Source organism: Ranitomeya imitator, chromosome 4 (genome assembly GCF_032444005.1).
Source record: "Ranitomeya imitator isolate aRanImi1 chromosome 4, aRanImi1.pri, whole genome shotgun sequence".
Lineage (NCBI taxonomy): Eukaryota > Metazoa > Chordata > Amphibia > Anura > Dendrobatidae > Ranitomeya > Ranitomeya imitator.
The window spans coordinates 348,031,146-348,046,944 of record NC_091285.1 but is presented as its reverse complement, the minus strand read 5'-3'; the positions used below and the strand labels follow the sequence as shown (position 1 = coordinate 348,046,944).

General features: G+C 44.2%; 1 protein-coding gene across 1 annotated transcript in view; it reads left to right on the top strand.

Annotated features, from left to right (window-relative positions):
* TRMU (tRNA mitochondrial 2-thiouridylase) overlaps window positions 1-7,903 on the top strand; it is a 31,991-nt gene extending 24,088 nt beyond the window's left edge. The window contains exons 10-11 of the mRNA XM_069764990.1: window positions 2,063-2,145; window positions 7,446-7,903. Coding sequence (XP_069621091.1) covers window positions 2,063-2,145; window positions 7,446-7,601 — 239 coding nt within the window. The 3' untranslated portion in view covers window positions 7,602-7,903. The remainder of the gene's footprint in view (window positions 1-2,062; window positions 2,146-7,445) is intronic.
* Window positions 7,904-15,799: the final 7,896 nt, after the last annotated feature.

The following is a 15,799-nucleotide window of genomic DNA, read 5'->3' as shown; positions in this document are numbered from 1 at the left end:
CGGCATAGGTTTTCAAGCCAAAAGCCTGTAGTTGATGCTGAAGAGAGCTTGCACTTCAATTATGGTCTAATGAGACTGATGGAACAGCCATGTCTGTCAGTACCATCAAATTAAATGGAAAAGTGGTTGAGCATGTGCGCAACACTGCACCATCTGCACAAAGGTCTTAGGACCCACCATCCCCAGGATCAATGGTCTGTAAGCAAAGTTACACTAAGCAGTCTAGGAAGTGCACCTGTAATGCTTACATATTAGTAAGTGCCACAACACAGTAGTAAAGTAACCAAACTTTGTAAGCATTTTTCATCTTGCATGTTTGACATTTTGAAAAGTACCGTATTTGCTCTTTAACCCTTTTGAAATGATTAATGCAAATTTACATCATATAGCTATGTTACATAGCCAGCATCTGCCCACAAAAACATCTGATGGAGCTTGCTCCAATCACTGTTTAAACCATTTAAATGCCACTGTCCATCGCTATCAATGTCCACTAAATGGCACACCAGCTCCCCACTACGTGATCACTGAGAATTGATAAGTTGTCATTGCATCCTAGGGCTTGCTGAAGCTAGACTGTTGATTTGGCCCCTTCTAACATTTCTGCTATCTCGCTGATGGATTTCTTCTTTTTTTCAGCCTAATGGTCTGTCTATCTTCCATTGAGGGCTCATTTGACCGCATGTTGTAGGTTCACAGCAACAACAGATTTCATATGCAAATGCCACACACAGAATCAGCTTCTGACCTTTTACCTGCTTAATTGATGATGGATTGCGGGAATAAGCCATGCAGCCCAGTAAAGAGCTTTTGAGATAATTGTCCAATTACTTTTGGTCCCTTTTAAGATGGGGCAGCTACATATTAAAGAAATGTAATTGCTAAACCCATACTCCAACTAGAATGTAAATGCCCTCTAATTAAAGCTGAGAGGCTGCACTTTAAGCCCTTATTGATTATATAACTTTCATGAATGTATGGGTTTCTTAAATTGCTAAAATGACAACTTGTTGGGTCCAGAAATATTTGGACAGTATCTGTAGCTCTTGGTCGGGGGGAGCCTGTTGGTATTTACTGCAGCCTTGGCTAAGCCGCATGAGTCAGCCCTGGTTCTGTAGGTGCGGCTATACCTCCGACTATATTAGATAATGGCCAGAACCACTGAATCTGGATGTGAGAATGCCCTAATAATTTGCATGGCTGCTCAGAAAATTGACAGGAAGCATTTGCTCGAGTTAAAATTTGCTGCCTGACATTTAACATTCTGTCGGATGTTCCTTAGTGATGGATCCCGGCCAAGCGTCTCATCATGACGTGTCCCTAACAATGTGCAGTTTACACTGCGTTGCTAGGGAACAGGTGACAGAATTTCCACAAAAAGGAAAAATCTCCTTTAAATTCTCTGCATCCTTCCTGCTGCCTATCAGCAAACCTCTTTAATATTGTCCCCTTCAGCCTGCTGAAGATCTGCATTCCCCCAGCATCATGCATCTGATTACTGGGTCACCCATCCAGGCCCATGTGTCTGTATTCAGCCGCAGCTTTCTGCCTGTCTATGCCGACTGAGGGACAGGCTACAGGTCCGCTCTTCTGTCCCCACTGCCCTCAGTAATGCCATCTGTAGCGTTGGCGGGTATCTCTGGCTGCCGTGTCTGTGATTATGGGAGCTCTTGGGAAGATTGTGCATCATGCTGTTGGACTTGTTCCTTGATGTAATGCACCCACAGTGTTCTGTAATCCCCGAGAAATGCGCTGCCTGTCACGTCTTGTTGCCTAGCTTAGAAATTATGTCTGAGACTTTTACATTTCAATAGTTACATTGTTCACAGGGTGAAGCAAACTTCTAATTGCCATGGGCATGATATGCGATGTAAACCATAATTATGGCTATGCACAGGGCTAGGAGCTGCCAAGCTTCAGAGCTGTCAGTGATTACCTTGTGTGCTGATCCACTTGTATATCCTATGTATTGTGCACCCATGCAATGCTTGCAAAGGGATAGAGCTGTAGCACTGTATTACTTTCCAGCGTTGTCCTAACACACTTGTATTCCCATTTCTAGTGCCATGTGTGCTAACGCTGAACCAGGATGGCACAGTTTGGGCAACATTAGTGAAGCCAATACGAGCCCTTACACCTGGACAGGTAGGTGAAAGGATGGATTCTATATTGGTCAGTATTTTGTGTCGATATATGGAAATCAAAGCTAGGAAAGGTCTAAAACACACATACAAATCTGTTCATTATAGCATTTCTCTGTAGGCTCCAGGCCTGTCTTTTCTTGCAAATACTAATGCAGGTTATGGATGTATAAAAAGTGGTCTCTAGTTATGGCCTGATGATTGGCTGTCCAGAAACGTGTTCATTCTGACCATTGTCCTGTGTGAACCTGCCCAGTGATCGGCCGTCACATATACATCACTTTGTCATTAATGGTTTTCGCTGTGTGGCCTGCTGTTGGCAGCAGATCCCTTCATATGAACAAGAGATCATTCCCCCCATACTACATTATGGGGGGAATGATCATTTGTGCAATCTATAGCACCACGTCGCAATCATAACCAGCACTTACCATTTCTCTGGATGGCGCTCTTTATGAACAGATCATCTGCCCACGTAAAAGAGCCTTTGTTCTCCATTGGCAAACTTAATATGACTAAATATCTAGAGGAACATTCCTGAAAGGGCGAAGTATTGACTGAAGGCTATAATGTTGATACTGTTACACAGCTTTTTTTATTGTATTTTTTTTTTTAACTCCATTCTATTCTAAAAAAAAATATTATGCTACTTTTTCATTGGCAGTTACTAGGTACGTATGAGGTTCCCCACTGTCATACAGCACTGGTGAAAAATATATAATTGAACAAGTTTGTTATGGACCTGGAGATTATGGACAACCCAAGCTTAATCAATTAAGGACTCTAATTAAAAAAAAAAAAAAAAAAAACCTGTATACTATCCTCTTGCAGCAGTGTCCTTCAACTTTTGTTGTTCAGCCTTTGTTCCTTGATCATCTGCTCCTAACACAGTATGATGTTGCCTCACTATGATGCCCATGACCAGTACTGACAAAAAACCTAAACCCACTCTCCTAACCCCATTCCCCACTACTCCGGTCCGTGCAGTGTACTGAGGCACGATATAGGGGCTACATTGGGCCTGCTATGCTCTCAGATGCATCGGATCAGTGGTAGAAGAGGCTGCTGACTGCTCCCTCCTCCATCATTGTATTCACCGGTATCTGCAGCTCAACCTCTGGGCACGGTGCACTAATGGGTCTGCCCTACCTGGGGGCAAGTGGTGGAAAGTTACTGTCTGCAGGTGAAGCTTGTCAATCATGTTCTGATCCCATTCTAGCAAAATATATGAAAATACATATATTGGGTTTTGGGTTGGTGGCATGGAAAGATTTGGGCACCACTGTTCAAAATTAGGTGTTACTGTGAACTTTGAAGCAAGTTGAAGATGAAATGATCTGTAAAGGGGCTATAGTGAAAAGATGACACATTTCCTTTGTATTTTAGGCAAAAATATAAATCTACTGTATATAATTTTGTTGGGTTTTTTTTGTTTGATTTTTCAGTAATCTTGACCAAGGGTGCCCAAACTTTCACAACCACAAAATTCCATAGACAATTGTGAGCCTTTCTTTTTGGCCAAATGAGCTAAATGTGTTGGATATCTACATAATGGAATGACACTTTGAGTAGTTCTTCTGCCCATAAAGAGAGAACGGAGCCATATGGCCGACAGGCTGTGCATATCTGATGCTCATTAGTGACTAATGTAACCATGGTTATGGATCATCTCAAGAAATGTCACTTACTGACAATATGTCTTCCAAATGTTGGCAACAGAGTCTTCCAGCAATATCCGGTGCCATGAGAAAATGTATTTCACTCGGTCCTCAATCTGAATGATTTTGCCTTTAAAGAGAAATGTATGCAGTTTGCCTTGTCAGTTCCATTTGCAGAGAGATGAAAGTGTTTGTGGGGTCCACGGAGCGGCCTTGTAAGCGGCCTTGTAAGTGTGGGGGGCTGATGAGTTGTCATAGCAAGCGGAAGAAGGGCTCCATGTTTGTTGGCTCCTATTAAGTCTTGCCTGTGAGAGATCGGTCACTTGTATAATGCACTGCGATATACAAGTATTGTACCAGCAATTTAGGTGACTGCAGGTTCCAGTTCCCAACATGATAAAAAGTTAATAAAAAAAATCGTGTAAAAATGTCTTAAATCTCCCACACAAGAAAGGGTCAAAGCTTTATTTACCAATATTGGCACCAATAAAAGAAAAATTGTCTATAGCATATGTAATATATATGCAATATATCTATCTATGTAGATATTTATTATTACTAGCTGAAGAGCCCGGCGTTGCCTGGGCATAGTAAATATCTGTGGTTAGTTATAGCACCTCACGTCTCTTATTTTCCCATCACGCCTCTCATTTTCCCCCTCACATCTCTAATTTTCTCCCTTACACCTCTCATTTTCCCCTTCACTCCTCTCATTTTCCCCCTCATTCCTCTCATTCCCCCCTAACACTTGTCATTTCGACCTCACATCTGTCATTTTCCGATCACTCCACTATTTTCCCTCACTCCTCTCATTTTGCACTCGCACCTTTTCATTTTCACCTCACACCCCTCATTTTCACCTCACGCCTCTCATTTTCCCCAGTATATACATGTTTGTCATCTCCCTTATATATAGTATACACCTGTATGTCATCTCCTGCATATAGTATATACCTGTATGTCATCTTCCCTGTAAATAGTATATACCTGCTGTATGTCATCTCCTCCTGTATACAGTATATACCTGTATGTCATCTCTTCTGTATATACTATATACCAGTATGTCATCTCCTCCTATATATAGCATACACCTGTATGTCATCTCCTGTATATAGTATATACCTGCTGTATGTCATCTCTATATACCTATGTCATCTCCTCTTTTATATAGTATATACCTGTATGTCATCTCCTCCTGTATATAGTGGGCAGCACGGTGGCGTAGTGGTTAGCACAGCAGCCTTGCAGCGCTGGGGTCCTGGGTTCTAATCCCACCCAGGACAACATCTGCAAAGCGTTTGTATGTTCTCTCCGTGTTTGCGTGGGTTTCCTCCGGGCACTCCGGTTTCCTCCCACATTCCAAAGACGTACTGATAGGGATTCTAGATTGTGAGCCCCATCGGGGACAGTGATGATAATGTGTGCAAAACTGTAAAGCGCTGCGGAATATGTTAGCGCTATATAAAAATAAAGATTATTATTATATACGTGTGTCATCATCTCCTCCTGTATATAGTATATACCTGTGTCATCTGCTCATATATATATATATATATATATATATATATATATATATATATAATCTGTATGTAATTTCCTCCTGTATTAAACCGCATTCACACGTTATTTGGTCAGTATTTTTACCTCAGTATTTGTAAGCTAAATTGGCAGCCTGATAAATCCCCAGCCAACAGGAAGCCCTCCCCTCTGGCAGTATATATTAGCTCACACATGCACATAATAGACAGGTCATGTGACTGACAGCTGCCGTATTTCCTATATGGTACATTTGTTGCTCTTGTAGTTTGTCTGCTTATTAATCAGATTTTTATTTTTGAAGGATAATACCAGACTTGTGTGTGTTTTAGGGCAAGTTTCATGTGTCAAGTTGTGTGTGTTGAGTTGCATGTGGCGACATGCATGTAGCGAGTTTTGTGAGATGAGTTTTGTGTGGCGACTTGAGTGTAGCAATTTTTTGTGTGTCGAGTTGCATGTGACAGGTTAGTATAGCAAGTTGTGTGCAGCAAGTTTTGCGCATGGCGAGTTTTGCGCATGGCGAGTTTTATGTGTGGTGCGTTTTGAGTATGTGCAAGTTTTGCGTGAGGCAACTTTTGCATGTGTTGCAACTTTTGTGCATGTGCAAGTTTTGCGTGTGGCGAGTTTTCCATGAGGTGAGTTTTGCACGTGTGGCAAGTTTTGCGTGAGCCTAGTTTTGCATGTGACGAGTTTTGAGCGGCGACTTTTGTGTTTCGACTTTTATGTGGAGAGGTTGGTGTATGTGTGGTGAAATGTGTGCTGAGGGTGGTATATGTGCTCAAGCACGTGGTAGTGTGTGGCGCATTTTGTGTGTGTTCATATCCCCGTGTGTGGTGAGTATCACATGTCGGGGCCCCATCTTAGCAACTGTACGATATATACTCTTTGGTGCCATCGCTCTCACTCTTTAAGTCTCCCTTGTTCACAGCTGGCAGCTGTCAATTTGCCTCCAACACTTTTCCTTTCACTTTTTCCCCATTATGTAGATAGGGGCAAAATTGGTGAATTGGAACGCGCGGGGTTAAAATTTTTCCTCACAACATAGCCTATGACGCTCTCGGGGTCCAGACGTGTGACTGTGCAAAATTTTGTGGCTGTAGCTGCGATGGTGCAGATGCCAATCCCACGCACGCACGCACGCACGCACGCACACACACACACAAATTCAGCTTTATATATTAGATAATGGTGAGTTAAATGTTCATAAATACAACTTGTAGGACACAAAACAATCTGGTGCTGACACATGTCCCTTTGATACTGCGCTGTAAATCTCAGACCAGCGTTTGTGGTGTGTATTGCTCCTGCAGGACGAGGCCGCACAGCAGTGAGTACACTGCCCAGTGGAGACTGGTCTATACTACAATGTGTAGCTGGGGACCTTAGGTAACTATTCAGTGCAGGGTAATGTGAGAAATTGGCCGCCTGTGTGATGAATCTGGATGATTACATGTCCACTTACTAATCTCCTAACAAACACATGTTATATTCTTGTAATGAGAGAACCCTTAATTGCCCAAAATAAGTCAGGCTAAAGAACACCGTTTTGATGCTGCCGTCATGGATCCGCGTCTTCTATGTTTCTTTCTTGGCATATTACCACGCACTTAAGCACCATATGAGAAAATGCATTTCCTCTTAAGAAAGCACAAGTAACTCTAATCCAGGAGATGCCCCCATCTGTCGCGTTGTTCTATCGAGGTGCTTTAGTTATACCTGCTCCTGAAAAGTTGGATGACAACATGCGGTATGCCCACCAGCTTTTCTCAGCTCCTGAATGGCAAAGCCATCATGTTATACAGGACACTTTGACAGATGCGTGCAGGGATACAGAAATTAAGACTAGGAGCACTAGGTGAAAACCCTTTTCGGAAGCTGTATTTTATGGAGCTGATGAAATGACACGCATGGACACTCTGAGCTAGTTTTGGCATGAGGTCCACATCGGAGTCCGCTGTCTGCTTCATCACCTTATGTCAGGGTACTACACATCAAAATAAAATGAGGAGCCCTTCTGTCTGCACAGGGACCTATTAGAAGTTCTCCTGGAGTCCTTGTTTGTTACACGCTTTCAGTGCTATAACTTCTGTTTGTTTTGCTTTTTTGCCAGTTTGCGGTTTTCTACAAAGGAGAGGAATGCCTTGGAAGTGGTAAAATTGTGAGGCTGGGACCTTCACTGTACACATTACAAATGGGCCAAGATAGAATGAAGTCAGCAGCAAATGTGACGACAGAGAATGCTAAAGATATGGATCCATTAACCTGACCGCTGCGATCTAACTGGCTAATTGGAAGAATTTAGTGAAACCCGAGCCAGCAAATTATGGAGGAACGAAAGCACACTCTGTCTCTGTGGTAATTAAGGGGCAAGTTCTGGCAGACTTTGACTGGCATCCTACCTCTGAGGTCTTCCATACACAATAATGGATTGTTCTCTACAGTCTATGGACCTGTACATCTCTGAGAGAAGAACTTGTATAGATGACTACATTACTATTTTATTTTTTTAATTAAATTCTGTTAAAGACTGGCCAATTATAGTGCAATATAAATACATTTTTTGCGTAATCTCCTATTTTCACTTATTTCTTCCTTTTAACATTAGTACATGTCCTCATGATGAAACAAAGGAAACCTAAGTCCTTGATGTGCATGCAAGATATATGGAGCATTCTCGGGAGCGGAGTGCACGCCATACATTGCAGCTGTTGGCTGTGTTCCACAGCCAGCACCCAACTGTAAGGGAATACTCCGGAGCGGAGTGCACGCCATACACTGCAGCTGCTGGCTGTGTTATACGGCGAACACCCAACTGTAAGGGAATACTCAGGAGCGGAGTGCACGCCATACACTGCAGCTGTCGGCTGTTTCACAGCAGGCACCCAACTGTAAGGGAATACTCAGGAGCGGAGTGCACGCCATACACTGCAGCTGTCGGCTGTGTTATACAGCCAGCGCCCAACGTAAGGGAATACTCAGGAGCTGAGTGCACACCATGCACTGCAGCTGTCTGCTGTGTTACACATCAAGCACCCAACTGTAAGGGAATATTCACATGCAATGTTTTTTTAAGCAGATAAAAAGCTGCATTTTGCAATACCAGGAAAAGCAATGAGACTTCAGAAATCTCCTACACATGCATTTTTGTTTGTTTTTTTAAATCTACAGCATTTCAATTCTTCAGTGTTTTTTTTCACCCATAGAAAGTAATGAAGCCAAAAACACATCAAACAGGTTTTGCAACTTTTTTGGTGAAATTAGAACGAACTTTATTAAGCATGTGCTGTGGACACAACACATAAAATTCACACCAAAAAATAAAAGCTGCTTGTGAACATAGACAACTGCTGGTTCAGCAGTTTAACACATAAGATGCTTATTATTATTTGTGACAATTGCATTTAAACAGTTTGATTCAGACAGTGAGTCACGATCAGCAACTGTTTTGACCCTCCAGCCACTCCAGCTGATAATGCTATCATGGCTTCCGGTGGCGCACTGAAGGCCTCCCTTTTCTGAGGTTTGTATTCCAGTGCTTTATGTGGCTGTGCTACATAGAAAATGTGTTAATTTAACATTCTACTTGAGTGTTGAACCTGCAATCAAACTTGACTGATAAGGCTACTTTCACACTAGCGTCGACTAGCGTACCGACGCATCCTGTGACAACGCAGCACAACGGGGGCAGCGGATGCATTATTGCAACGCATCCGCTGCCCCATTGTGAGTTGCGGGGAGGAAAGTGTTCCTCAGGATTACTTATATATGTCTGGATCCCCTTAATATGATACTCATTCACAATGCATGTACACAAGACAAAGTATGATTAGATGATACATGATTACGGATGCCAGATCCAATCTTATATATATCCGGATCCCCTTAATATGACACTCATTCCGGCCGTTGAAATACCAGACAAATCCCTTGGAAACACAAAAGGTCTGTCACCTATATATTCATAAGTATAGCCCTTATACACTCGACGCGTTTCCCCTCTATAAGTATATGAGGTTCATCAGGAGTAAAAAAGTTTCCAAAGGGTTACTTAGCTTCTCATAGTTGACAGGTTTTAGCCGATACAGTCCTTAGCACCTCAGGGCAGGTCCCCTCTTGATATGGTGCCTCAGGAAAAGTGCCAAACATACGTTTTATAGCCTACCCATTATCCATTCATACGTATCATCTGGTTGCTTTAGCGTGCGTGTCAGCACATCGCATATCCGGTTCCCAGCCAGCGTTCCAGATGCCTCACGTGATCCAGATTGTGACTACACTTCCTGCAGTATCTGCGCGCAGGCGTGAATCCCTGCGCATGCGCTGATGCTACTGCGCTCCAGGTGTGCGTTTCACCTGCTGCGCCTGCGCACATACGATTACCATTCACCAATGAGGGCGCTGATTTCTCTAACACGCATGCGCCATTAACATGCAGGTATTATATATCCTTATAGCCACTGGAAAGCCCGTGACCTGAATTCAATGATTCATGTGCCCAGATCCCGGCAGCTGCGCATGCACTGATGTCATTGCATTACAAGTGTGTCACCCATTGCGCATGCGCCACTCCCATCAACGTTCACCTGCAGAGGAACTTAATTTCTTGCTCCTATAACTATGCCGGCACATTCAGTGTTCAGATGTTATATCATATTTATACCTGAACAGACGCATGGCTGCAATCTACACACATGCTACATCCACTGCGCATGCGTTCTTTTCACATTACTAGGGATAATGCGACCAATCATCATATGATGATCACCACAAAATAATCAATTTTGACAGACAGACATCATATAGGTACTATTTATTGTTCTTCTTCACATATTTCCTTATGACAAGTGCCTAATACAGATAAAGGCACAATTAAATATTAGGCGTGTAACCTTCAGCCACAAATCTATGCATAGCCGAGCCTTTCATTTTCTTTTTCTGGCCACCAACGCATGTACCCATCCCATTATTTCTATCAAAAACAATGCTTTTGACGAATGACTGCAGATGTAACGTCCCAAAAATAAAGACAGATAATCATATATATTTAACCTATTCGGGTCAATGTTGCAGGTAAACTTATTGCCGATTTTTCATCAACAGGGAACAACTCATAAGTAACAACCAAAGTTCATTTGTTCATTCAATCCCCTTGGGGAGACCGTATCCAGTCTATGGATCCATTTTAATTCCTTTTGAAGAATTATTCTGTCCCAATTCCCACCACAAATTGATGGAGTCACCACTTCTATAACATAGAAGGAGAAAGAATCGAGGTCTCCCTGGTGCACACCCCGGACATGTCTCGATATAAGAGTGTCCATGGCGTGCCTGATATTCCCTAGGTGATCCCCTATCCTTCTCCTCAATTCTCTTCTGGTTTTTCCCACATAGTTCATAGGGCAAGTACATTTAAACAGATATATCAAACCGCTTGTCTTGCAGTTGGCAAAGTGTAAATTTTTAAACACTTGGCCTGTACTGGCACTGGAAAAACAATTTCCTGTTGATACATAACCACAAAAAGAACAGCCACAGCACCGAAACGTGCCCAGCTGTCTTCTATCAAGCCAAGTACCACTCTTTTTTGGGGGAGTAAAAGTGCTATGTACAAGTTGATCCCTTAGGGATCTCCCCTTTTTATAGGTGATCGTGGGTGTATCAGACAAGAATTCCTTTGTCTGTGTCCACCAATAAAATGTCCCAGTGTCTACTGACAATGTCCCTCACCTCCCGGGAACAGTCATCAAAATTCCTAATTCACAAGGGGGTCCGACTCCTCGTTACTCTTGGGTTGCAGGAGGCTAATCCTTGGAATTGTTTCCACATATTTAAACATCTCCTGAAGAATGTTATTGGGATAGCCCCTTTCCAGGAATCTATTCCTTAGATCCCGTGTTTCCGCATAGAAGGACGAGTCTGAGGAGCAATTTCTCCTAGCCCTCATATATTGTCCCTTGGGTATCCCCCTTCTGAGCCCATAAGGATGATGACTGCTCCATCTGAGCAAATTATTTGTAGAGGTGGGTTTTCTGTATATAGTAGTCCCCAGGCGGCCTTCTCTGTCCTTACTAATTGTAATATCTGGGGGCACCACCAGGACAACCTCTCTTCATCAAAAACCACAGTGTCCGAGCGCATGCGCGGGCCTTGGCTGAGTCGGACATGACCAGCTGAGCTCCGCATCCCAACGAGCCAATATAACCCTGAAAAGAGCTGTGATCGCAGCGAAAACTACGACCGCAGCAAAGACTCACCACAGGGCATCGCAAAAGTGACTATGCCGAAGAAAGGGAGCGCAGGTCAGTCAGCAAACCGCACAATAGAGGAGCTCCTCATACAAAGCAGCGTGGGCAAGATGGCCGCCGCAGCAGCTCCCTCCCCAGCCTCCCACACAGCGGTAAGCAGCGGAGCTGAAATGGAGGAGCCTGGTACTGCAGGAGAGGCAGTGGTTCCCACGGCAGGCTTAGTAAAAACGCTGCAAGAAACATTCCGCTCTGAGTTGAAATCAGCCATGCATAATATTACCTCACAGATTCAGGAGATAATGCAGCGTACCTCCAACCTGGAAGACAAGATGGAGGCAGAAGTGGAAGCCCTGGAGGAGGCCCAGGAGCCCATTAAAATTCACACTGAGCGCATAATGGTTCTGGAATTAAAGTGTGAAGACTTTGAGAACAGCTCTCGTAGAGGCAACATACGTATCAGAGGCCTCCCAGAGTCTATTATAGCTCTTAAAGACACAGCTGCAGCGCTGTTTAAAGCATTACTTCCAGACGTGGACCCCACACTACTTCATATTACGAGGATTCACAGAGCCTTGGGCAGACCGCGAACATCAGAACTTCCCAGAGATGTTGTGCTTAAAATGCACTATGAAGAGTCGAGAGACCTAATCCTGTCTGCAACCAGAGAAATGTCCTCCCTACCTGGGCTGCCAAATTCAGTGCATCTTTTTGCTGATTTTTCACCCTCTACGCTCGCTAGGAGAAGGTCACTTAAACCGGTCACTGCAGCACTTCAGGCAGTAAATATCAAGTACCGATGGGGGTTCCCGTTTGCTTTATTACTTACCCATGGTAACGAGTCGTTTATATGCCGGTCCTTGGAGGAGGGAACAAAAGCTCTTGAACGCGCTGGAATCCCTATCCTGGAAACCATACCCCCCAGCTGAGACTAAAACAGCGCCCGCAGAGGGAATGGACTCGGACCCCTAGAACCTGGAGCCAGAATGCGCGGGTTACTTGAGCCTTTCCTGGGATCGTTTAGAGATTTCCTCCATGATTAGAGCTATAGTGCCATAGCTCTAGTGCAGTGGTCCCCAAATCCAGGCCTCGAAGGCCGCCAACAGTGCAGGTTTTCAGGATTTCCTTAGTATTGCACAGGGGTTGGAATCATCACCTGTGCAGATGATCACATTACCACCGATGCAATACTAAAGAAATCTGTTATGATCTGGTGGCCTAGGAGCAGCATGAGACATACTCTGGAGAAGGTGGTACCTGTACTGACCGCAAACCCTGAACTTAGCAGCGCAACTAGAAGTAGCCATGGGGGGTACCTAACACTCCCTAGACCCCTCGACACAGCCTAAGAACTAACTTCCCCTAAAGACAGAAACGGCAAAACTATCTTGCCTCAGAGAAAATCCCCAAAGGATAGACAGCCCCCCACAAATATTGACTGTGAGAAGAGAGGGAAATAACATACGCAGACATGAAATCAGGATTTAGCATAGGAGGCCATACTAGCTAAAAAGAAAGAATAGGACAGAGTACTATGCGGTCAGTATTAAAACACTAGAAAATATCCACCACAGAAAATACAAATCACCACATCTGACTAAAGACATGGAGGGTATATCTGCATCTCCAGAGACACAGCTTGGCTGCAAAAAATTAATCCTTCACAGACAAAGCTGGACAAGACAAAACATGAAAATGCACTGAACTATAAGGCCCACAGCATATGGACAGCAAAAACAAAGCCAGGACTTATCTTTGTTGAAAAGCTCAGCAAACAGGAGAGACCAGTAAGAGATGTGAATCCTGCAAAAACAATGGACAACTGGCACTGACTAAAGGATCAAGCAGGACTAAATAACTGAGTCCAAATTGCAAAAAGTGAACACACCTGATAAATGCTGTGATCCGAAGACAACAGCACTACCACTCATAACCACCGGAGGGAGCCCAAGAGCAGAATTCACAACAGTACCCCCCTCTTGAGGAGGGGTCACCGAACCCTCACCAGAGCCCCCAGGCCGATCAGGATGAGCCAAATGAAAGGCACGAACCAAATTGTCAGCATGAACATCGGAGGCAACAACCCAAGAATTATCCTCCTGGCCATAACCCTTCCATTTGACCAGATACTGAAGCTTCCGCCTCGAAAAACGAGAATCCAAAATCTTCTCAACCACATACTACAACTCCCCATCAATCAACACCGGGGCTGGAGGATCAACAGAGGGAACAACGGGCACCACATACTTCCGCAACAAAGATCTATGGAAAACATTATGGATGGAAAAAGAGGCTGGAAGGGCCAAACGAAAAGACACTGGATTGATAATCTCAGAAATCCTATAAGGACCAATAAACCGAGGCTTGAACTTAGGGGAAGAAACCTTCATAGGAACATGACGGAAAGACAACCAGACCAAATCCCCAACCCGAAGCCGGGAACCAACACATCGACGACGGTTAGTAAAACGCTGAGCCTCCTCCTGAGACAACACCAAATTGTCCACCACATGAGCCCAAATCTGCTGCAGCATGTCAACCACAGAATCCACACCAGGACAATCAGAAGGCTCAACCTACCCTGAAGAAAAACGAGGATGAAAACCAAAATTACAAAAAAAAAGGCGAAACCAAGGTAGCAGAACTAGCCCGATTATTAAGGGCAAACTCGGCCAATGGCAAGAAAGCCACCCAATCATCCTGATCAGCAGACACAAAGCATCTCAAATAAGTTTCCAAAGTCTGATTAGTTCGCTCGGTTTGGCCATTTGTCTGAGGATGAAATGCGGAAGAAAAAGACAAATCAATGCCCAGCCTAGCACAAAAGGCCCGCCAAAACCTAGAAACAAACTGGGAACCTCTATCGGACACAATATTCTCCGGAATGCCATGCAAATGAACCACATGCTGCAAAAACAACGGAACCAAATCAGAAGAGGAAGGCAATTTAGGCAAAGGTACCAAATGAACCATCTTAGAAAACCAGTCACAAACCACCCAGATAACAGACATCCTCTGGGAAACCGGAAGCTCTGAAATAAAATCCATAGAAATATGCGTCCAAGGTCTCTCAGGGACCGGCAAAGGCAGAAGCAACCCACTAGCGCGGGAACAGCAAGGCTTAGCCCGCGCACAAATCCCACAGGACTGCACAAAAGAATGCACATCCCGCGACAAAGAAGGCCACCAAAAGGACCTACCAACCAAATCTCTGGTACCAAAAATCCCAGAATGGCCAGCCAACACAGAACAATGAACCTCAGAAATCACTTTACTAGTCCATCTATCAGGAACAAACCGTTTCCCCACTGGACAGCGGTCAGGTTTATTAGCCTGAAATTCCTGAAGAACCCGTCGTAAATCAGGGGAGATGGCAGAAAGAATCACCCCTTCCTTCAGAATGCCGACCGGCTCAAGAACCCCAGGGGAATCAGGAAAAAAACTCCTAAAGAGGGCATCCGCCTTAACATTCTTAGTACCAGGAATGTACGAGACCACAAAATCAAAACGGGAGAAAAACAGGGACCATCGAGCCTGTCTAGGATTCAGCCGTTTGGCAGACTCGAGGTAAATCAGATTCTTATGATCGGTCAGGATCACAATACGGTGCTTGGCCCCCTCAAGCCAATGTCGCCACTCCTCAAATGCCCACTTCATAGCCAACAACTCCCGATTGCCGACATCATAATTGCGTTCCGCAGGCGAAAACTTTTGAGAAAAGAAGGCACACGGTTTCATCAAGGAACCATCAGAGTTCCTCTGAGACAAAACGGCCCCTGCCCCAATCTCAGACGCGTCAACCTCAACCTGAAATGGAAGAGAAACATCCGGCTGACGCAACACAGGGGCAGAAGTAAATCGGCGTTTAAGCTCCTGAAAGGCAGAAACAGCCGCGGAGGACCAATTCGTCACATCAGCGCCTTTCTTCGTCAAATTGGTCAGAGGTTTAACCACACTGGAGAAGTTGGCAATGAAACGACGATAAAAATTAGCAAAGCCCAAGAATTTCTGAAGGCTCTTCACAGATGTGGGCTGAATCCAATCATGAATGGCCTGAACCTTAACCGGATCCATTTCTATAGATGAGGGAGAAAAAATGAAACCCAAAAAAGAAACCTGCACTCCAAAGAGGCACTTCGACCCCTTCACAAATAAAGCATTATTACGGAGGATCTGAAATACCATCCTGACCTGTTTCACATGAGACTCCCAATCATCGGAA